We start from the raw sequence: 19,818 nt of genomic DNA, 5'->3' as shown, positions 1-19,818 counted from the left end.
AAGTAATGAACAATAACTGTTCACTATCTTTAGGACGAAAGCTGCGGCTTGGACATGTTGGGTCCTGCGTTATGTTGAATCAGTATTTAAAATGTTGATGGGATGGGTGGCGTCCAGATCGCAGGAGTGAAAGTGTAACTCGTGCATGTTCGGGAATGTAGTTTCCGATTGGGTTAACGTTATATCTAGTGGAGAGCTTAAGACTGTGTCGGGGAGGGCGAATGTTTAGTGTTTGCTGGAAGGCAGAAGCAAATTTCCTTAAGAGGTACTTTACGATGGGCAAAACTTGGAAAAATAGAAAACTCAAACATTTCGCCAAAAGCATCAATATGCACAGTAGGCCTACTTTATCACCACCCCACTGGAGTTGATTACTGCACTTTCGTGAGAGGCAACATAATGTGGCGTGGCCCTGATCACAGTGGGTTCCATCAGGGTCACTGCCTAACGTAGCAGGGAAGCTCTGACACTAACCTATAATTACTTTTAAAAGCTTTGGAATATCTAATATTTACCTTACTTCTTTTCCACTTCTATCTTGGCGATACATTACAGGAAGTAACGACACTAATCTAACACAAAACCATCAAAACTCTATCATAAAAATATGATGGGCGATAATTTGTCTTCATTCCTAGGTTTGTGTGCTCATGGGAAGGAATGTAAACGTTAATCTGTACAGTTTCGTTCCGTGCCCTTTAATCAGCGTACGGCTTTGTCATTTCTGATATTCTTCCAGCTTTTATAAAATTCTCTTTTATGCTATAACTTTTCTGAAATGCAATATACCCGAAACTGCGCCAGGTTATAACAGTCATTCATTTTGGTCTACAAGTCTGTGAGACTCAATGGTCAACCCGGGTTAAATTTATATTCTTGAACCATTAGTGAAAAAAAAGACACCAAAATTTGGGCTCCCCATACAAACCTTGTTAATTTAAATAATTTTTCATTGAAAATCGTTTTTCTCTTGTACTTCTAGCCACTACACTATAACAGTTTCTCGATGACGACAACGTTTCTTATATGAGAAAGGTCGATAAATCTAAATACACGGTACCAACACGAGCAGCTGGGTCTACCAGCACCACTAGCCAGAGTCAACACCGAGAGTAAAAGACTCACCCTGAGCTGCAGGAGGTCCCCGGTATGAGGGTTGATGGTGAAGTAAGCGTCGCTAGGGGAGTGGTCGTCCACACCGTCGCCGCCAACACTATACACCAGACCTTCCTCGTCCACACCATCTGGGTCCCTAGCCACAACCTGTACATGACACACACTCTAACTTTATATATCCCGTTAACACCAGTTCTCTTAACTTATATCAGAGTTAACATACAGTAAAACATGAGTATATACATGCAAATAACGTATCATGCACAGACTAAAACCACAGGTGGAGAACTAGTAATGAATAAACTCTCCAGGTTTTTCCCAACTGGATCTAGGGCGTCATTATCCTTAGCCCTCTCCCGGGAATTGGCATACTGCGCGGTCCAGATTAAAACAGTTCATTATGGTAACTCCAGAATATATTTGTACAACTACCTACAAGGTTCTCATTACTATTTTCCTGTTACCAGATAAAGTATTACCACAGACGATGAAAACGATGAAAAAATTCCACGGATTACTAGGACGCGAGCATACATTTTGTAAGGTAAATGGGAGACAAATACTTACCGCATACGGATGTCATCACCGATAAATCCGTGGTGTTTGGTTTTTATCAACAATGGCACCATCACATCTACGACTGTCAGTATCACACTCATTTCACTCGTCTCAATCGAAGTCCTTATCCCTCATTCTCACCAAACTTTTCCATACCCAAAATTCGATTATCTGGCTTAGCAATACATGTATCTCCACAGAATATCCCATATCATAGGTCATAAACAGCGTCATTCAGATAACTTATCGTTATTACATATGGCTAATATAATCACCTAACTCAGTCATTTCACATCCCATAACCCCAATCACTATGTCTCACGCCACGTACTCATAACATCGAATTACGTACATGAAAACCTTATCACTTCAGTGCCGCATTTTCCATCATCAGCATGCCGTACTTAATCCCTCGTTTGCGCCCCTCGCTGCGACCATAACTATCGTACCGCAACCTCGCTTACAACTTCACATCAATCATACCAACGACTCATGCCAGACAAAACAGTAAATGGCCAGATTTATGTATAATTCAACATCCACTAATCATAAACATAGATACACAGGAGCCCACGAAGCACTAATTAAGCAGTGGTGGTAAATGAAATTGTGAATTCGGGGAAGGTTGGCCAGGAATATTATACAAAACTATATGAAAAAGCTATATTCTGATATTGGTAGAATATAATAATGAAGCAAAAATATTCTTCCAAATAATGCAAAATACGCTATAATATTGCTCCCTACATTACAAAAGTTTTCACCCCTGATATCACAACCGGTGTAAATATATGGAAATCAAACTCCATATGATGCTACCATGATTATAATTTCACTGCTGCCATGGCTATTCCGGTGACAAAATGGACAAACTAGAAATTCAAAATGAGCTTTTCATTTCCTGCACTAAATTCAGATTATCATTATTACTATTATCATTATTATTATCATCTGCACTAAACTCTGATTTATATTACCTTAACTAAATTTTGATTAATATTATCTGCAACACTAAATTCTGACTACCATTTACATTCATACTTATATGTACTTTTTTCAAAATCACTGGCTCTTAATCTTTTCTAACCTATGGATAAAAACTTGTTAACTAACAAGCATTTTCTGGTGTCTTACACCATACTATCTAAAGCCCGATGACAGAAATGTGAAGGCGAACAATACAAACTTACATCAACAGAATGAACCCAGGATAGCTTTATGTTATCAGGAAGAGTTTGGTAAAAAATAACCATAAATTGTAATAAGGATTAAGTGCACAAGTAAACTACGTACTAAGTAACGAATCAATTATACTAAACGTTTAAGAAAAGTATTAAGTGCAATGTAAACCTAGAGAACCCCATTTTATCGTAAGAGTAACCCGGGTAAATTATTATCTTTACGCCACTTTATAAAGCAAACTTTACCCTATCAAATGTGAAAAGAGGATCTGGTGAGTTTCAGTGTAGCCCCAACACTTTATAAGGTTTCGACACATTACTATTTTGCAAAGTTTATGTAGTACTTACCGAAATAAGTAAAGTATTATCCCAAAACAATGTTGTAGTATTCATATCCATAAATGGTATTAATATAACAAGAAACAAAAATAAGTTGGAACCCAATGAAATTGTCGGTGACATGGAAAGTCTCTCCAATCGCCAAGAGGTAAAATGTTTACGTTGACAAGTTTCACAAAACACCCACTCAGATTTTTCTCTAAGCCCACAAGGTTTTTATCAGTGTATTTCACGTGCATGGTGCGAATTTTGGCTTAGTGACTAAAGTACTCGATAGGCAATAAACCGAGTTGTGCGTGTATTCAAATTTATGCAATAAATACTATAAAATTCAATAATATCTAAAAGCAACATACAATGAAATCAATTACCACACGATTTATATACGGGACATTTTAGTGTGACTGTAACTTCATTATTCTAACTGCAATAACTTCCATAAACAATGCTGCAGTGCTAGGCCGTTTCCAGTGGTTAATCTTCATTAAACCACAATAGGGAAACAGATTAATGACTAATCAAATACTTATTCAATTCATAATGTTGAGTATGTCATCGGAAGACAGACTGCCAAAGACTTGCATCTCCTCCATTCTACATAACTTGGGTAATAATAAGTTCTATAGCTTAGCCAACCTTCACTGGAGGCTGGCAAGCCATTACTTTCCCAAGGTTATGAACACCCGAACTGATCAAACATCCAATTATGAAGACTGGATAAGTTACTTGGTAATTAATGAAGTCCACGATAACGGGAGGCTAGTTTGTTACTACTAATGACAGATGAAGACTGCGTTAATAACCTGGCCTCTGACTAAGAGCAAATGGTTCTAACCTAATCTGCCTAACTGAAACTCAGACTTAGTAAAGACCAGAAAATGTCATGCCCTACCCTGCCCCTATCAGGATTGCTGTGATCTTCTTCAGGAAAGGAGTCTTTTGGTGACATTATCCGAGAATCGGGTCTCGTGGCCCTACGTGGGAAAGACAACATTCTGACTGACTCAACAGAAAGCGACGCTTCGCTCCATCTTCCCGCTCGATTCCTTTCTAAGCCGATGGGACCAGTCTGTGGCTATAGTTAACCTGCCCCACTTATCATGTAATCAGGGAGAACTGAGACTGGCCTTACCCTAATCGAACGACTGGTTTTAAATAACATGACTGGCAATGTCAGGGATGGTAGTTACATAATCGTTTCCGAGGTTTCAGTGTTGCAAACTTGGTCATCGTCGTTCAAGTCAGACGGCTCTCGGTAAATAATGCTTTGCGAATCTGTAACTTGCGCAAGACACACACAATAAGCGTCGAGAAACAAGCTAAGACATAAATTAGGAAGAAAAATTCCGCTTATAGCGATAGGCTTGTTCCAGGGTTGCCTTAAAAATCCCTACGCTTCCTTAAAAAACTATATGTGTTTCCTACGCTGCCTTAAAACACTATATCGTGTAGAAGTGTAAAGGCTACCTTAAAAGAAAACTATATTTCTATGTGCAAGAGAGTAAGAAACTCAAAAAAAACAAACAAATTTAAGTGTTGAAGTGTCAACGTTATACGTAATACACTGCATAGGTGTATTACTCAAAATGTAGGGCAGTATTAATGACCATACGAGGTGTCACGTTACCCGGATCCCTCACCTGACCTAAAAGAACGAGCAAGAACCAGTAGCATCCTTAAGTGACTAATTCATGACTGACCTTGGCGATGGTGGCGGGAAGGTGGGCGTGCTCCTCCTCGACGACGGTCACCTGGAGTTCCTTCTCCAGGAAGTAGGGCTGGTTGTCGTTCACGTCGACCACAGTGACATGCACGATGGTGTGCACCGTCTGCTCGCCAGCCTCCGCCGCCACAACCAGCTCGTGCTACCACAAACACAACGACAGATTAATGGTGGACTTACCCTCACACACACACACACATCTGTGACGAACAAGTATTTATCTCTACAGACCACAACACATACCTGGAAGACAACACAAATGACAGTCACTGCTTACACTGAATCCATAAACTGTTGAGCTGTGCAGTCAGTTATTACCTACACAGACCGTACACCTGATAACACACACCTGCTGGTGATAGTGTACAGGGTCACAAGGAGCGATGATGTACGTATGTTGTCACAAGAATAGATAACGTGCGACATCACAGGAAAATATAGTGTAAGTGGTCACAGGAAGAGATAGTCATAACAATTAATTACCAACACTAACTGCCCACCTGGGGTTGAACACAGGCCTTAATACCTCCACGGATCACATTTCCGAAATATACGATACCATAAAAGTTTACCTAAGAACCACGTACTTCGTTTTCTCTAAGTCCCAAAACTCTCGTCCGTTCTCTTTTATTTATCATCATCCACCTTTTCGTCCATAGGAAATTCCATGGGGAATTTCCTCACGAGCAAAATAATGAAAGATCCACGAACGGTACTTATATATATATATATATATATATATATATATATATATATATATATATATATATATATATATATATATATATATATTCTTTCTTTTAAACTATTTGCCATTTCCCGCGTTAGCGAGGTAGCGTTAAGAACAGAGGACTGGGCCTTTTTTGGAATATCCTCACCTGGCCCCCTCTGTTCCTTCTTTTGGAAAATAAAAAAAAAAAAAAAAATGAGAGGGGAGGATTTCCAGCCTCCCGCTCCCTCCCCTTTTAGTCGCCTTCTACGACACGCAGGGAATACGTGGGAAGTATTCTTAATCCCCTATCCCCAGGGATAATATATATATATATATATATATATATATATATATATATATATATATATATATATATATAGTAAAATGAGGATTCAAATCGTAGTATACAAGAGAATCTAATTAGCGTCAACAACGCTACAATTAGCGGTTGCTACTTAATCGTCCGCCTATTTGCTGGCCACCGACGCTGGCAATTACCCTGTGAAAGGCCATTGAGGAGGGGCCGCGTGAAAGCTAATTACCACTTCCATTGACAACTATACACCCTGCCAGTCCAAAGCCTTTCTCAAAGCCAAGTGTAATAACATGGACTTGCTACACCATACCAGACCAGAGAACTGAATTCAGCCAATCATCTTAACACATTCTAAAAACTAGCTGTTCCGTGCCTGTGTTTGAGCAGTCTTAAATTGGCAGTTAGCCCCCGTACACCGCACTGTCGAAACACAGATCAACTCGTGGTTAACTTGCATAATTGGATCCGTATGAAAATCATGGGTATATGGGGATAATGAAAGGAATGGGGGTAATGGGTAGAATAAAACTTACGAGTGTATGACGTAAGATGAATTGAAATACTGTAAACAAGGAAAGACATGGTTGACACATACAGCAACCACAAATGAAAAATTAAAGGAATCAAAGGTGATTATGCACGTGATAATTATACAACAAAGATGAAAAGAGGCAACGCTTATAAACACTACATAACATCTACCCTCAATAGGCTTCATCTAAATGAAAACAACTGAGGAAAATTCAAAGGCTTTGTTCCTTTTAGATTTTTAAAATTTCAAGAAATGTCTATGACGTTCTCTTTTCTTTTTGATACAAAGACAGTTAATATCAACATATTTTCGCATTATAATCTGGCCATGCAGAGGCAATATATCTAAACGAATATGGTTTATTTTATGATCACGTAACTCCTTCGTCTAGCACAGGGGTGGATACGAACCCAGGCACTCATGTTTATCCCGTCTCATGGTCTCACCTCTGTCTAACGGACGACCCACAGGAAGGTCACTCACAACCACAACCGTCCTCCCGTGAGGTAGTCTCGACGGACGACCCACAGGAAGGTCACTCACTACCACAACCATCCTCCCGTGAGGTAGTCTCGACGGACGACCCACAGGAAGGTCACTCACTACCACAACCATCCTCCCGTGAGGTTGCGTCGTCGAGCCAATGTCCTCACAACACTCCCTCACTGCCCATTAAGTTCCCCTCACGTGTAGTAGTAGTTCCCCCCTTATGTGTGACTCGAACCCTTACCTTTTCTTGTCCAGACACCGCACTCTGCGGAGGCCACGCTCTCTAGTTACATCCCCAGCTCCTGAATCCAGCTCGTATACAAACAATTTTAGCGCCTGTGTGAAATTTGGCGGTGTATAATGAACCATCCGATTTTATGAATATATGTATAATGGATCTGAATCTAAGAGCATTTCACGTTCATATATATATATATATATATATATATATATATATATATATATATATATATATATATATATATGATCAGAATTTATTTTCACAATCGGCCAAGCTGAATACTGGACAAGCTTTTCGGATTCCATTTCCATGATTGCGTATAACTGATACGTCAGCTTGAATCATCTTATTCTGGAATTATATCTACGATACAACAGTACAGATAGTTCAGATCCATATTAGATATATTTCTCGTTAATCATCTATAAATTGTGAATATCAGTAACTGAGTTAAACTAGATATCAGAGCTAAATAAAACAGACGATGCCAAATACAAAGGGGATTACCTTAAAGTTTGCTTACATTGGAAATGTAATTGCCTGTCTGCACCATACGGGGAGGGAGTTTTACACTCGTGGGGCCCCCAGTGTCTTGAACATTCTCGATCATACAACTTCTCAAATTCATGTATGGTAGTATGCTCTGTGTATAAATCATGCCCTCAGTCATTCTAAGGACATGGTTAATGCATAGAGCATACAGTGTGTGTGTGTGTGTGTGTGTGTGTGTGTGGTCATAACACCATCAGCCTCACTATAAGCCATCAAAGACCCACACGGACCATCCCTCACCACCTAGCTGCTCTGAACTACTCTGTGGCCTCACATCCTCATTCCCCTGGAGATACTGGCTCGTCAGGGATAACGATGATAAGGATGTGATCCTCTGATTAGCGCAATGGACGATTATATTCGTATTACTCTAATTAGGAATGATATTCTGTGTTCATCTGAACCCTGAGTTAGTGTGGTATTGCACATTAACGATTACACTGAACGCTTGGTGTCTTGAAAAGTCCGGAATCAATAACCATAATTCACTTCTCACCTTCAGATACAAAGTAATCGAACTGAGAGTCATGAGCTGTCATACCCATGACACCCAAGTATGCCAGTGTCATGACATCTGAACGTTTGTTTGAACGAAAAGATGATTCGTGGATTCTGTCAGTAAGTTCGGACGTGCGAGACGCCTTGTGCGGGTGATGGTAGGAGCACAGCATCACAACAGGTCGACAACAACACATTACAACAGTTATATGTAAACAAAAGGACACACATACACACAGAGGATAGTCCTCCACCTCCTTACCAGTGGATCTTCCATATTTACCGTCCCTCTTTTTCGAACAATCGCTCATGAAATCCATTCCAACCTGCCTATGAGTCCGAACATTAAGGACAGTTACAATATACATCAAAAGATTCGTTATCTTAATACGAAATTTCGTGGTTTATACCAAGAGATTCCGCAGACAAGTTCTTGTGTCACGCATCTTGCCCCAAGTTCGTGTGGCGGCGTCGGGGGCGGCGGAGCAGAAGACCAGATGATGTTGCCTGCATAAACTTTGGCGGGAGATTCATTTACATCAGGGCGGCCACAAGTTAGGGATGAAGCCCTTCATTACGTCTGGCCAGGAACGACCCGCGATATTCTTTATAGTTTTTTTTTTTCTACAACTCTCGACATCTTGTTTTATTGTGGGGCTTTGGGCCTTTTGACCTGAACCTTTTTAAGGGTCGGGAGAAACGCCAAGGGCGTGTGATGCGCAAGGCTGTCTCGGTCGGCCCTTGGAGCCCTACAGCTTAGGGAAACAGATCAGGGAGACGCGTAATATCTCAGAACAAAATCCTACAAGCAGAAATCTCTAAAGACAGAAGGAACGTAAGCAAGATTTTTTTTTTTATCTTTGCCTCACGTCGACCCAGATGGTTCAGTGCGAGGGGCAAGGCAGACAGACACCCAGCTGTCTGGCCAACAGCTACAAAGGCACTCGGAGTCCCTGGCCATCAGATGAACCACTGGAGGATAATGGCAACATATCCTTTATCTCAGGTAGGCCAAGGCTGACTTGGGTCGGAAAGGACCCGGAAACGTAGGATGACAACGAAGCACCTCCGCCACCCCCACCAGCAGGAGGAGACCAGCCCTTATAATCACGTAGCCTCGCCGCCAGGGACGTCTCGACCACGAAAGCCGTATCTCCGCTCCTCCTGAGGGCGGAGAGAGAGAGAGAGAGAGAGAGAGAGAGAGAGAGAGAGAGAGAGAGAGAGAGAGAGAGAGAGAGAGAGAGAGAGAGTCTCGGGGGAACTATATATATACAGAGCTCGAAACTCGGCCACTGTGAGCCATTTCGGGGATAAATGAGCGACCATCTTCGAGAGAGACGACAAAAAGGTGGACGCCACCAGTGGCTATGATCAGGACGCTCCTGTCCTGCCACCACGAGAGACAAATGGCCATAGCTCGGCCAAGCAGCTGAGCCTCACCCCTCCATTGTCCCTAAGACTCCGACACACACCCACATTCCCGCCACCCGCCGCTCTCCAGCACCCTTCCACGTCACAGATTAACAAACACACACGTATATATATATATATATATATATATATATATATATATATATATATATATATATATATATATATATATGGTAAACGAGATGAAAAGGGCAAAAACATGTCACAGACGAAGCAATGTCAGTGAAAAAGGAGAAATAAATATACGAAAAATGTCAGAACATTCTACTAGAGGGAGTAATTTGACCTCACTCTCTCGTGTGTTTGTAGAGCAAACTCTTGAAAGTGGAAAAAGTTGCAGGGAGATGGAGAGGCTGGAGGAGGAGGAAGAGAATTTAATAGTCTGTCTGTACGAGGAAAGCAGGTAGCATAATGTTCCAATAACGGGTGATCCTCGTGTGGTTGTCTTCATTCTCCTGGATCTCTTTCTCTCTTGCTTTTCCTGTTCGTTTACAGGCGATCGCCGTCTGTATTCAGTCTCGTAGTGAGACCGACCTCTTCCCAGGGTGCTTAGTGGTTAGGTACGTACGTGCATGAACAGGACTGTCAGGATCGCGTGTGTGTGTACCTGGCTCCCATCCCCATCACCGAGCAGCACTGCGAGACACTCCAGTAATTAACTATAAGTTGAATCTTGAGATATTTACATCCTCCCAGCTACACACCTACTCCCTCTCCAAGAGCCTCACATCCTCCCAGCTACACACCTACTCCCTCTCCAAGAGCCTCACATCCTCCCAGCTACACACCTACTCCCTCTCCAAGAGCCTCACATCCTCCCAGCTACACACCTACTCCCTCTCCAAGAGCCTCACATCCTCCCATCTATACACCTACTCCCTCTCCAAGAGCCTCACATCCTCCCAGCTATACACCAATACACTCTCCAAAAAAGTTAAGTGTTCCGGAATGTTTAGTTTTCTGTCGTTATGAGTTTTCGTTCAGCCATGTTTTCCTTAATTCTTCGGGCGAGTTCACGTGTAATGGTCGTCTTTGTTTTACATCATTGCTAAACTCCATTAGCAATGTTCTTACCCTTCCTTATGTTGCGCGTTACACTTTCTTTCTTTCTTCCACCATTCAGTATTTTCGACTGAGCTTCGAACTTGTCTTAATTTACAATTAAAGTTTGTCTGGAACACAGCGTAGGATTTCAGAAGCAAGCTTATAAAAGGATAGGTTTTCTTTTTCTTCTCTCATAAAAGAAGAGTTTCGTATCATTTGTAAGTAAATGTCTTCCTACATGTGTGTAAAGAGACCCACCTTCAAAGGTCTGTAGTACCTCGCGTCCAGTGGCTGATGTCGTCTACAGACAAAGGTCCCGCGCCAGAGTAATGGCTGACGAATTGTTTACCATCATCTCAGGTCCTCCCACTGCAACAACTGCCCATCACATTACACAAAATTTACCGCTTTCTTTGGTCTCTTCCTTGAGTTATATCTCGGATTCTTCGACCTTATGGACCGATTCCTTGATTCTGGACTGAATCTGTGGGAGGACATACCCTCGTTCATCCACCTTCTCAAACTGCTTAGATAATACGTATCTCCGTCTCAGACGCTGTAGTTTTGACCGCCGAAAGAGTCGAAGTCTGGATCCATTATTTTGTAATGATGGCTCATGATGACGACTACGTTAGAGGTAAACGTGAGGACATGTTCTGGCGCAGTTTACGTCGAGGAATACTCGAGGGGGAGGACAGGTTCTTACAGTGTGTGTGTATGTGGTGAACGTTCTGGCAGTGAGTACCCAGGCAGTTCACAATCTGTCATGCGGGGATCTTGTCAGTGTAACACTACACCTTCCTTACGTGGGTGTTATTTATGCTTCCCGGTGTAAGCCCCAAGCATCACGACCCTGTAAGCCGGAGCTATCTCCTAATCCTCTTCTTCCCCAGAGGAAAAAAAAGGGGAACTTCTTGGTCGCAAGTTATAATGAGGTTAATCCACGCTGTGCCAACACCACTTTCTTACCTGCGCACCAACACCCTCACCACCGCCACACTCTACCACACTCACTCACGTATGCAATGTTCCTCGGGTTTACTAGCCCTTCCCTCACTCGTGGGAAAACCAATACAAGACCTTTCACTTCTTTTCTTCTGTAATGTCTGAAGAGTGACCCATTCCCGGTACGCCGATCCTCACGTCTCTCTCGCCCGCTACCGCTGTCTCCTGCACTGTGTTCGGTCGGGGGTGACCCCCTGAATGAACCAGGGTCACTGTCGAAGGTCACGGAAGGCTCCAGTGATAAGGAGGACTTTGAGGTTGGTGGGGGGGGGGGGTTACCCTTTGAGCACGAGGGTACGACCCTCTGAGCAAGACGGTGCGACCCTTGAGCACGACAGTACGACCCTTAAGCACGAGGGTACGACCCTTGAGCACTTGCCTTTTACAAGGTTACGGACAAGATCCTCAGAGGGTGGGCTCAGTGTAAACACACCGCCTCTTGCTTCTCTGTCATGTAAATAAACGCTTTTTCAACAAATGTTTCCAGTCATGGACGAGAGAGAGAGAGAGAGAGAGAGAGAGAGAGAGAGAGAGAGAGAGAGAGAGAGAGAGAGAGAGAGAGAGGGGGGGGGGGGAAATATCTACGTCAACTCTAAACTTCACAAAGTGATCTACAGAGTTGCAGTTCTCTTCCTCTACCACAAACGCAGCCAACGAGGCAACCTATCTGCTTGCTGCTGCTGCTCCTGCTCCTGCTTGAATTCCTTTCATAATGAGTGCGTGAGGGTAAAACATAAAGACAGGAGGACAAAGGAAGAGAGAGAGAGAGGGGGAGGGGAGGGGTGGGGTTGGGGGGGAAGAAAGGTTTTAACTCTGGTGCATACTGTCTGGCAATATACATTCCATTACTTGCCTTCTTTACCTCTCCTCTCCTTCCTAGACGTTAACACGAACCTTCCCTACTCCCGCCGGGGGACAAATGAAAACAAAAATATCCCCCGCGTCATACCTGACCAATTTTTTGACTTTTCCAGCTGCCATGGCGCAGGTGCACGCCATAAACTGTAATATGCCACGTTCCCAGGGGTTAAACATAAGGGGGTTGTCCGGATTTCGAGAAATTATTAATTTCTCCCCCTGCCTGCTGCAGCTCGTAAACTATTCTCATTACCAGCACATCCCCCCTAGAACAAAGGGCACCCACCACACGCCCGCACGCGCCGCCCAAGACAATCTATTGCTACGGTACGTCTCTCTCTCTCTCTCTCTCTCTCTCTCTCTCTCTCTCTCTCTCCTATCACCCAAAACCTATTCCTTTTCTTCCTTAACCCGTTGACAGTTCCCATAATTCATGCATTCCCCCTTCGTTCCATAGCCATCAGTATATCTTTACTCAATTTACAACCAGCCTCACCCCTGTTTGACCTTCCTTCTGACCCTTCCTCACACTAAACAAACGCCGTTATCTCTATTGAGAAATTTTCTGAAGGTTTTATTTCTTCCTGTTATTTCTCCGTTATCCAGGATTTGCAACTCTGCCTCTATTTCCCTGGTCCTTTCTTTACATCATGATACTTACTCTACCATCCATCCGTCTGCTACACTTCTCGCCGTTAACCTGTATCATTTTCGATCTAGTTTCTTGTCTGTTCCTGTCACTGTCTCAATCTGTGTAGTTATTTTTTTCCTTATCTCCATCTCTACCTGTGTCCCCGTCCCTCCTTCTCTCTAGCTCCCTCCCTCTCTCTTCCTCAGTTCCTTCTCTACTGTCTTAGCGTATCTTCCTTCTTCTTCGCTTGCGTTCCTCCGCGTCTCCTTGCCTTCCCTCTCCTTAACCCCCCCGCAGCCATTTCCTCTCTGACATATTTCCAGTCTCTCGTTTTGGGGGACCTTGCATCTTTAACCTGAAGCACCTTCCAGGCTGGGAGACAATCGGGAATGAACTGAAGCAGGACTCTAACTGGAACCCCCCCCCCCCCCCCCGCGCCCAACTATCCGGGCCTGGAAGTTCTCTCTACCGGAACTATTAAGGTCTGGAAGTTCTCTTTACTGGAACGACGACGGTTTGGAAGTTCTCTTTACTGGAACGACGACGGTTTGGAAGTTCTCTTTACTGGAACTATTAAGGTCTGCCGGAACTTTTAAAGTCTGGAAGTTCCCTCCACTGGAACCACAGAACATTGAAAGTATGCAACAACTTATTTCTGTAAAATGTCAAACGAGGATTCATTCTCGTATGTCTTACATATTTCTCTTCCCCTCAAATTTTATCTTTTTCAACTGACCAGAATCATCTGATGCGCATTTTTTTCTTTAAGAAACTAATTGGCATATATATATATATATATATATATATATATATATATATATATATATATATATATATATATATATTTCTTTCTTTTCTTTCATACTATTCGCCATTTCCCGTGTTAGCGAGGTAGCGTTAAGAACAGAGGACTGGGCCTTTGAGGGAATATCCTCACTTGGCCCCTCTCTCTGGTCCTTCTTTTGGAAAATAAAAAAAAAAAAAAAAAAAATCGAGAGGGGAGGATTTCCAGCCACCCGCTCCCTCCCCTTTTAGTCGCCTTCTACGACATGCAGGGAATACATGGGAAGTATTCTTTCTCCCCTATCCCCAGGGATAAATATATATATATATATATATATATATATATATATATATATATCTTTTCTTTCGTACTATTCGCCATTTCCCGCGTTAGCGAGGTAGCATTAAGAACGGAGGACTGGGCTTTTGAGGGAATATCCTCATCTGGTCCCCTTCTCTGTTCCTTCTTTTGGAAAACTAAAAAAAAGCAAAAAAAAAAGATAGGGGAGGATTTCCAGCCACCCGCTCCCTCCCCTTTTAGTCGCCTTCCACAGGAAGGAAAATCATCGAACGCCCTTCACTGGGTCCCTCGTGAAAGCTACTCATGCACGAGCACTTCAGTAATATTTATTTCAGCTTTTAGTATCATCAATACCTAATAACTATCAGTAATAACGCTCCCGCAAAAATAAAGTATGTATCATAAATCTCTAATACAGCTTCTCTATGATCTTATATAAATAATATTGTTCACATACAGAGGCAAGACCTAAAGAGGGGTTTGCGGAAGGAAAAAAAATCTTTCAATTACATTAGCAGGGCGGGAAAAGCTCTCTCTCTCTCTCTCTCTCTCTCTCTCTCTCTCTCTCTCCTATGTACGCTAGCTGAATAATATCCTTTGTTATCTACATGCAAACCACTACACTTGTTAGCTATGTCAAAGCCTTCATCCCTACCCCTATGGCTATGTTGTGTTCGGCCAGCCCCACCCTCACCACCTACACCCTCTGAACACTGAACCAAGCTGGGGGGAGGGGGAGAACACCGGGGAGGTGGAACAGTTGGTAGAACGGCAGGGGAGGTAGAACAGTTGGCAGAACACCGGGAGGTAGGACAGTTAGCAGAACGCTGGGGGAGGTAGGACAGTTGGCAGAACACCGGGGAGGTAGGACAGTTAGCAGAACGCTGGGGGAGGTAGGACAGTTGGCAGAACGCTGGGGGAGGTAGGACAGTTGGCAGAACGCTGGGGGAGGTAGGACAGTTAGCGGAACACCGAGGAGATGGGACAATGGGCGGAACACACCTGATAACAAATCTAATATTATATTCGAGACACGCCATTGTTTCCTGCCAATAATATATCATGGGAACGTCAGAGAACACAGTTCTATTGTTCGTCTTGCTGTTTTACACTATATACTTATCAGTCTCATTCGTCAGGGAGGAGAAAATATGTAAAATATTATGTAGATGTGTGTGTGTGTGTGAGTGTGTGTGTGTGTGTATACACACGTTGCTCTCCGTTATCATGTGAGCGCTTGAAACTATTACTGAATTTCAAAATTCCTTTTAGCACTAAATTTTGCAAATGTTGGGAGGGCTCCCACTTCCCTCCGCTGTGTCCGGGTTCCTGAAGCACAATGTTTTGATGGTGTCTGTAACACCACAACTAACTCACTCAACGTTTGAAAGGACTTGTTAGATTTTTTGGGCGGGAAAAAAATATTCATTGCCATGTTAACTGCTTTCTCCCAATTCCTTTTTTTTTCGTATATTTTTTTTTTTCAATGGCTTTTTTTTGTAAGTGATGGTTTCAGACTGTGGTCTAATTCACCAGCGTAGTCATACTAAAAGGAATCCTATTTCAATACTGAATTTGCATACTGGGATTTAATGATGGAACTATTTAAGTTAATGTGGATCACCGAGAAAAAAAATATGGTCTCGCCAGAAGCAGGTGGAACACACAGAACCATACGATTTGCCAGTAAAAGCCTGATGTTGATGTAATTGCTAGGAATCATTAGAATGAATGACTAGGTAATACAAACTTAGATTTCCTCACTTCTCTCGAGCGTCCTGGGCCTTTAGTTAAGGCCGGCCAGTTGTGGAAGTCAGCCCAGCCACAACCCTCCCTACACTTGGGGTTATACTCAAATGTTACTCCCTCTCACACGTGAACAGCTCCCTCCCAGCTAGACACTATTCCCCAGGGAGAGGTTGACCCTGGGGTATATACAGACTGGTCAGCGTCGTTTACTCCGGCATCTTGACCTTTTGGGAAACCTTCGTCCTTATATAGGATACATGACCCTGACCTGGTTCACCCAGCTGGGAAGGGCAGAAAGAGGAGGTCACGACTGTATCAAGCAGTGGAATAATTGTAGAAGTCATTCTCTTGGCGACTGTGGCTTCATTCATCCAGGGAAGGAGGTCCACAGCGAGGTCCACTTGCAGAACGCGAACACCGAAAGAAACACGGAATGAAATGAAAGAAAATACTGGATGAAACGGAAAGAGAAAAGTCTCAAGACTTTCTGAAACCCTCGGTAATTTACTCCCCCATGAAGCTAACACGGCACACGACCAGGGCCCATGGCACGTCCAGGACACAACTACCAGGGCCCACGGCACACGACCAGGGCCCACGGCACGTCAAGGACACCAGTACCAGAGCCCAAGGCACACGACCAAGGCCCACGGCACGTCCAGGACACCACCAGGGCCCACGGCACGTCACTGCCCATGACCCAGGGCAGGGGGTCGGGCACATTACAACTGTCCCACTCTCCTGTTATTACCCGCGGCCATGACACACGGCGTGAGCAATACGCCCACTTGCGAGCAACAACAGCCATGAAGATCAGTGAGGGGAGGAACATGTGATGCCCTAAACTTCCACCATTATTGGATCTTAAGCGTCTCTCTCGGCAGTCTCCTCCCCTCCCTCCGACCTGGAGACACCGAGGGTAACGATGATGAAACTTTAACCGTGATCTCCGTAGGAGGAGAACCGGAGGTACGAGTCCACTTTATTTATCTGATGCTCGCTAAACTCCCCACCACCAGACATCCAGACACACGGACGGACATACCTTGGGTGAAAATAATAATAATAATAATAATAATAATAATAATAATAATAATAATCAGTAAAGGGAGGTAATGATGACGTGAGTTAAGACACAGTGATCGGGTTGTAATAAATATAATGAACGAGAGAAAAAAATTCTGTTGGGAATTATGTTATTCTTCCATTATGATGTTCCTAGCAGACGCTTAATCGCAGCTTAATTTCTAAATTTTGACAAGTTAGACGAACTGTAAAATAACGCTAATGACATATTAATTAATAGCAATTAAGACTTTAATTTCATAACTGCATATCTGTCAACCTCATAAAAACCTAATGACAATCGATGTCATTGACTTGGAAGAATTACGTGAATATATTTTATATATATATATATATATATATATATATATATATATATATATATATATATATATATATTAGGTACAGTAGGGTTGAGGGTCAAGTCAATTGGGAGGTGAGTTTGAATGGAGAAAAACTGGAGGAAGTGAAGTGTTTTAGATATCTGGGAGTGGATCTGGCAGCGGATGGAACCATGGAAGCGGAAGTGGATCATAGGGTGGGGGAGGGGGCGAAAATTCTGGGGGCCTTGAAGAATGTGTGGAAGTCGAGAACATTATCTCCGAAAGCAAAAATGGGTATGTTTGAAGGAATAGTGGTTCCAACAATGTTGTATGGTTGCGAGGCGTGGGCTATGGATAGAGTTGTGCGCAGGAGGATGGATGTGCTGGAAATGAGATGTTTGAGGACAATGTGTGGTGTGAGGTGGTTTGATCGAGTGAGTAACGTAAGGGTAAGAGAGATGTGTGGAAATAAAAAGAGCGTGGTTGAGAGAGCAGAAGAGGGTGTTTTGAAGTGGTTTGGGCACATGGAGAGAATGAGTGAGGAAAGATTGACCAAGAGGATATATGTGTCGGAGGTGGAGGGAACGAGGAGAAGAGGGAGACCAAATTGGAGGTGGAAAGATGGAGTGAAAAAGATTTTGTGTGATCGGGGCCTGAACATGCAGGAGGGTGAAAGGAGGGCAAGGAATAGAGTGAATTGGAGCGATGTGGTATACCGGGGTTGACGTGCTGTCAGTGGATTGAATCAAGGCATGTGAAGCGTCTGGGGTAAACCATGGAAAGCTGTGTAGGTATGTATATTTGCGTGTGTGGACGTATGTATATACATGTGTATGGGGGGGGGGGGGGTTGGGCCATTTCTTTCGTCTGTTTCCTTGCGCTACCTCGCAAACGCGGGAGACAGCGACAAAGTATAAAAAAAAAAGAAAAAAAAAAAAAATATATATATATATATATATATATATATACACACACACACACACACACACATATATCACATAAGGGACGTGGAAGCCCGAGCTACGTGCAGGGATACGAACGCGGAGGCCCCTGGTGCAGGCCGGGGCCCATCTGGACGATCATTAAGGTTGCAGTTGAGGAGAGAAACTCGCACATCACTGCCAGCCGAGACGCCAGTGAATTAGAACTTGCGGGTCAGTGGCTAGACTCTGGCTTACAGTGAAAGAAAAAAAGGTGGACTGGGCCGCCCGGGGGGGTTTGTGAACACTGATATTCAGTATTGCTGAGTAACTGACAGAGCGACGCGCTGCCTCCGGGGAGGTGTCGTGTCGTCGGCCAGCGTCTTTCCCGCCTTTGATTTCTGGAGGAGGACGACGGCGACGACACGACCCTGGAGCACGACGGCTCGGCCCTCGGGTATGAGAGTCTCCTGACCTTTGACCTGAGGGTCAGGTCAAGGGTAGGCTACTGTACCCAGGGTCGCACAGTCTGGGTTAGAAAAAAAAAAAATGGTTTTTATATCACGAACTTTGAGAGGACTGTGGCGGGTGTTGAGTGGTAAGTGGTGGTCTGGGGACACCAACTTGAGAGGCTGGGGACGACCCCTGCTTGACAGGCTGGGGGCTGGATACACGAACGTGGACCCCTCCTCCTCCCCCCTGGCAGATGGCGACGCATTTCATGAGACAAATGAGAGATTAGGAAACACCTTTTTGTAACGTCCGTCATGCGTGTATTATGATGGCGACGGAACTCGCAGCAAACGCACTCCGTTCTCTTTTAGTCTGGTACGCACACACACGCGCGCGTAAGTGCCCACCGTTCAACGGTAAGCACTTATTCTACTGAGACGGACAACTGGTCTAAGTTAGCGAGTTTAAGCGCAGTGTAAAGATATGCTTCAAGAATTATCCAAAGGGGAAAAGCAAGCCTCAGCCACTTGGTATTGATCCGGTCGACTATTCCTATCTGTGGACCGATGTAGCAAAATACATGAATATCACTTACGCAGTAAGGTCTGTGCACATTCTCAGATCCAGCCCCTGGCTCTTGAGAGAGAGAGAGAGAGAGAGAGAGAGAGAGAGAGAGAGAGAGAGAGAGAGAGAGAGAGAGAGAGAGAGAGAGGGTTCGACAGTGCATGACAACTTAAGAAAGACTGCATAATGTAGATCATGAGACCATGCTCCGGCAGATCTTACGAGCTGAATGTTTGATGAATATGGCATGACTGATGTTCACCCGGTGCACACACTTGATCTGCATGTGTAAGAGTTATGTTGTACGACAAGCTGTTATACATACGCAAGTGGCATTACTTATACATTTACAATATTACACACACACACACACACACACACACACATATATATATATATACTTTGTTACATAGTACTACATGCTGTTACAAAAC

At 43.6% G+C, this 19,818-nt stretch overlaps 1 protein-coding gene across 1 annotated transcript in view; it reads right to left on the bottom strand.

The window, feature by feature from the left end:
* The window catches only part of LOC139746151 (putative neural-cadherin 2), a 126,650-nt gene that overhangs the window by 55,858 nt on the left and 50,974 nt on the right, over positions 1 to 19,818 (bottom strand). Inside the window, exons 5-6 of the mRNA XM_071657016.1 lie at positions 4,895 to 5,059; positions 1,126 to 1,263 (exon numbers count right to left, since the gene is read on the bottom strand). Of these exons, the coding sequence (XP_071513117.1) occupies positions 1,126 to 1,263; positions 4,895 to 5,059 (303 nt within the window). The remainder of the gene's footprint in view (positions 1 to 1,125; positions 1,264 to 4,894; positions 5,060 to 19,818) is intronic.

The sequence above is a fragment of the Panulirus ornatus genome, chromosome 64, assembly GCF_036320965.1.
Source record: "Panulirus ornatus isolate Po-2019 chromosome 64, ASM3632096v1, whole genome shotgun sequence".
Taxonomy (NCBI): domain Eukaryota; kingdom Metazoa; phylum Arthropoda; class Malacostraca; order Decapoda; family Palinuridae; genus Panulirus; species Panulirus ornatus.
Note: the sequence above shows the minus strand (reverse complement) of the source record. Positions and strands in the feature narration are given on the sequence as shown.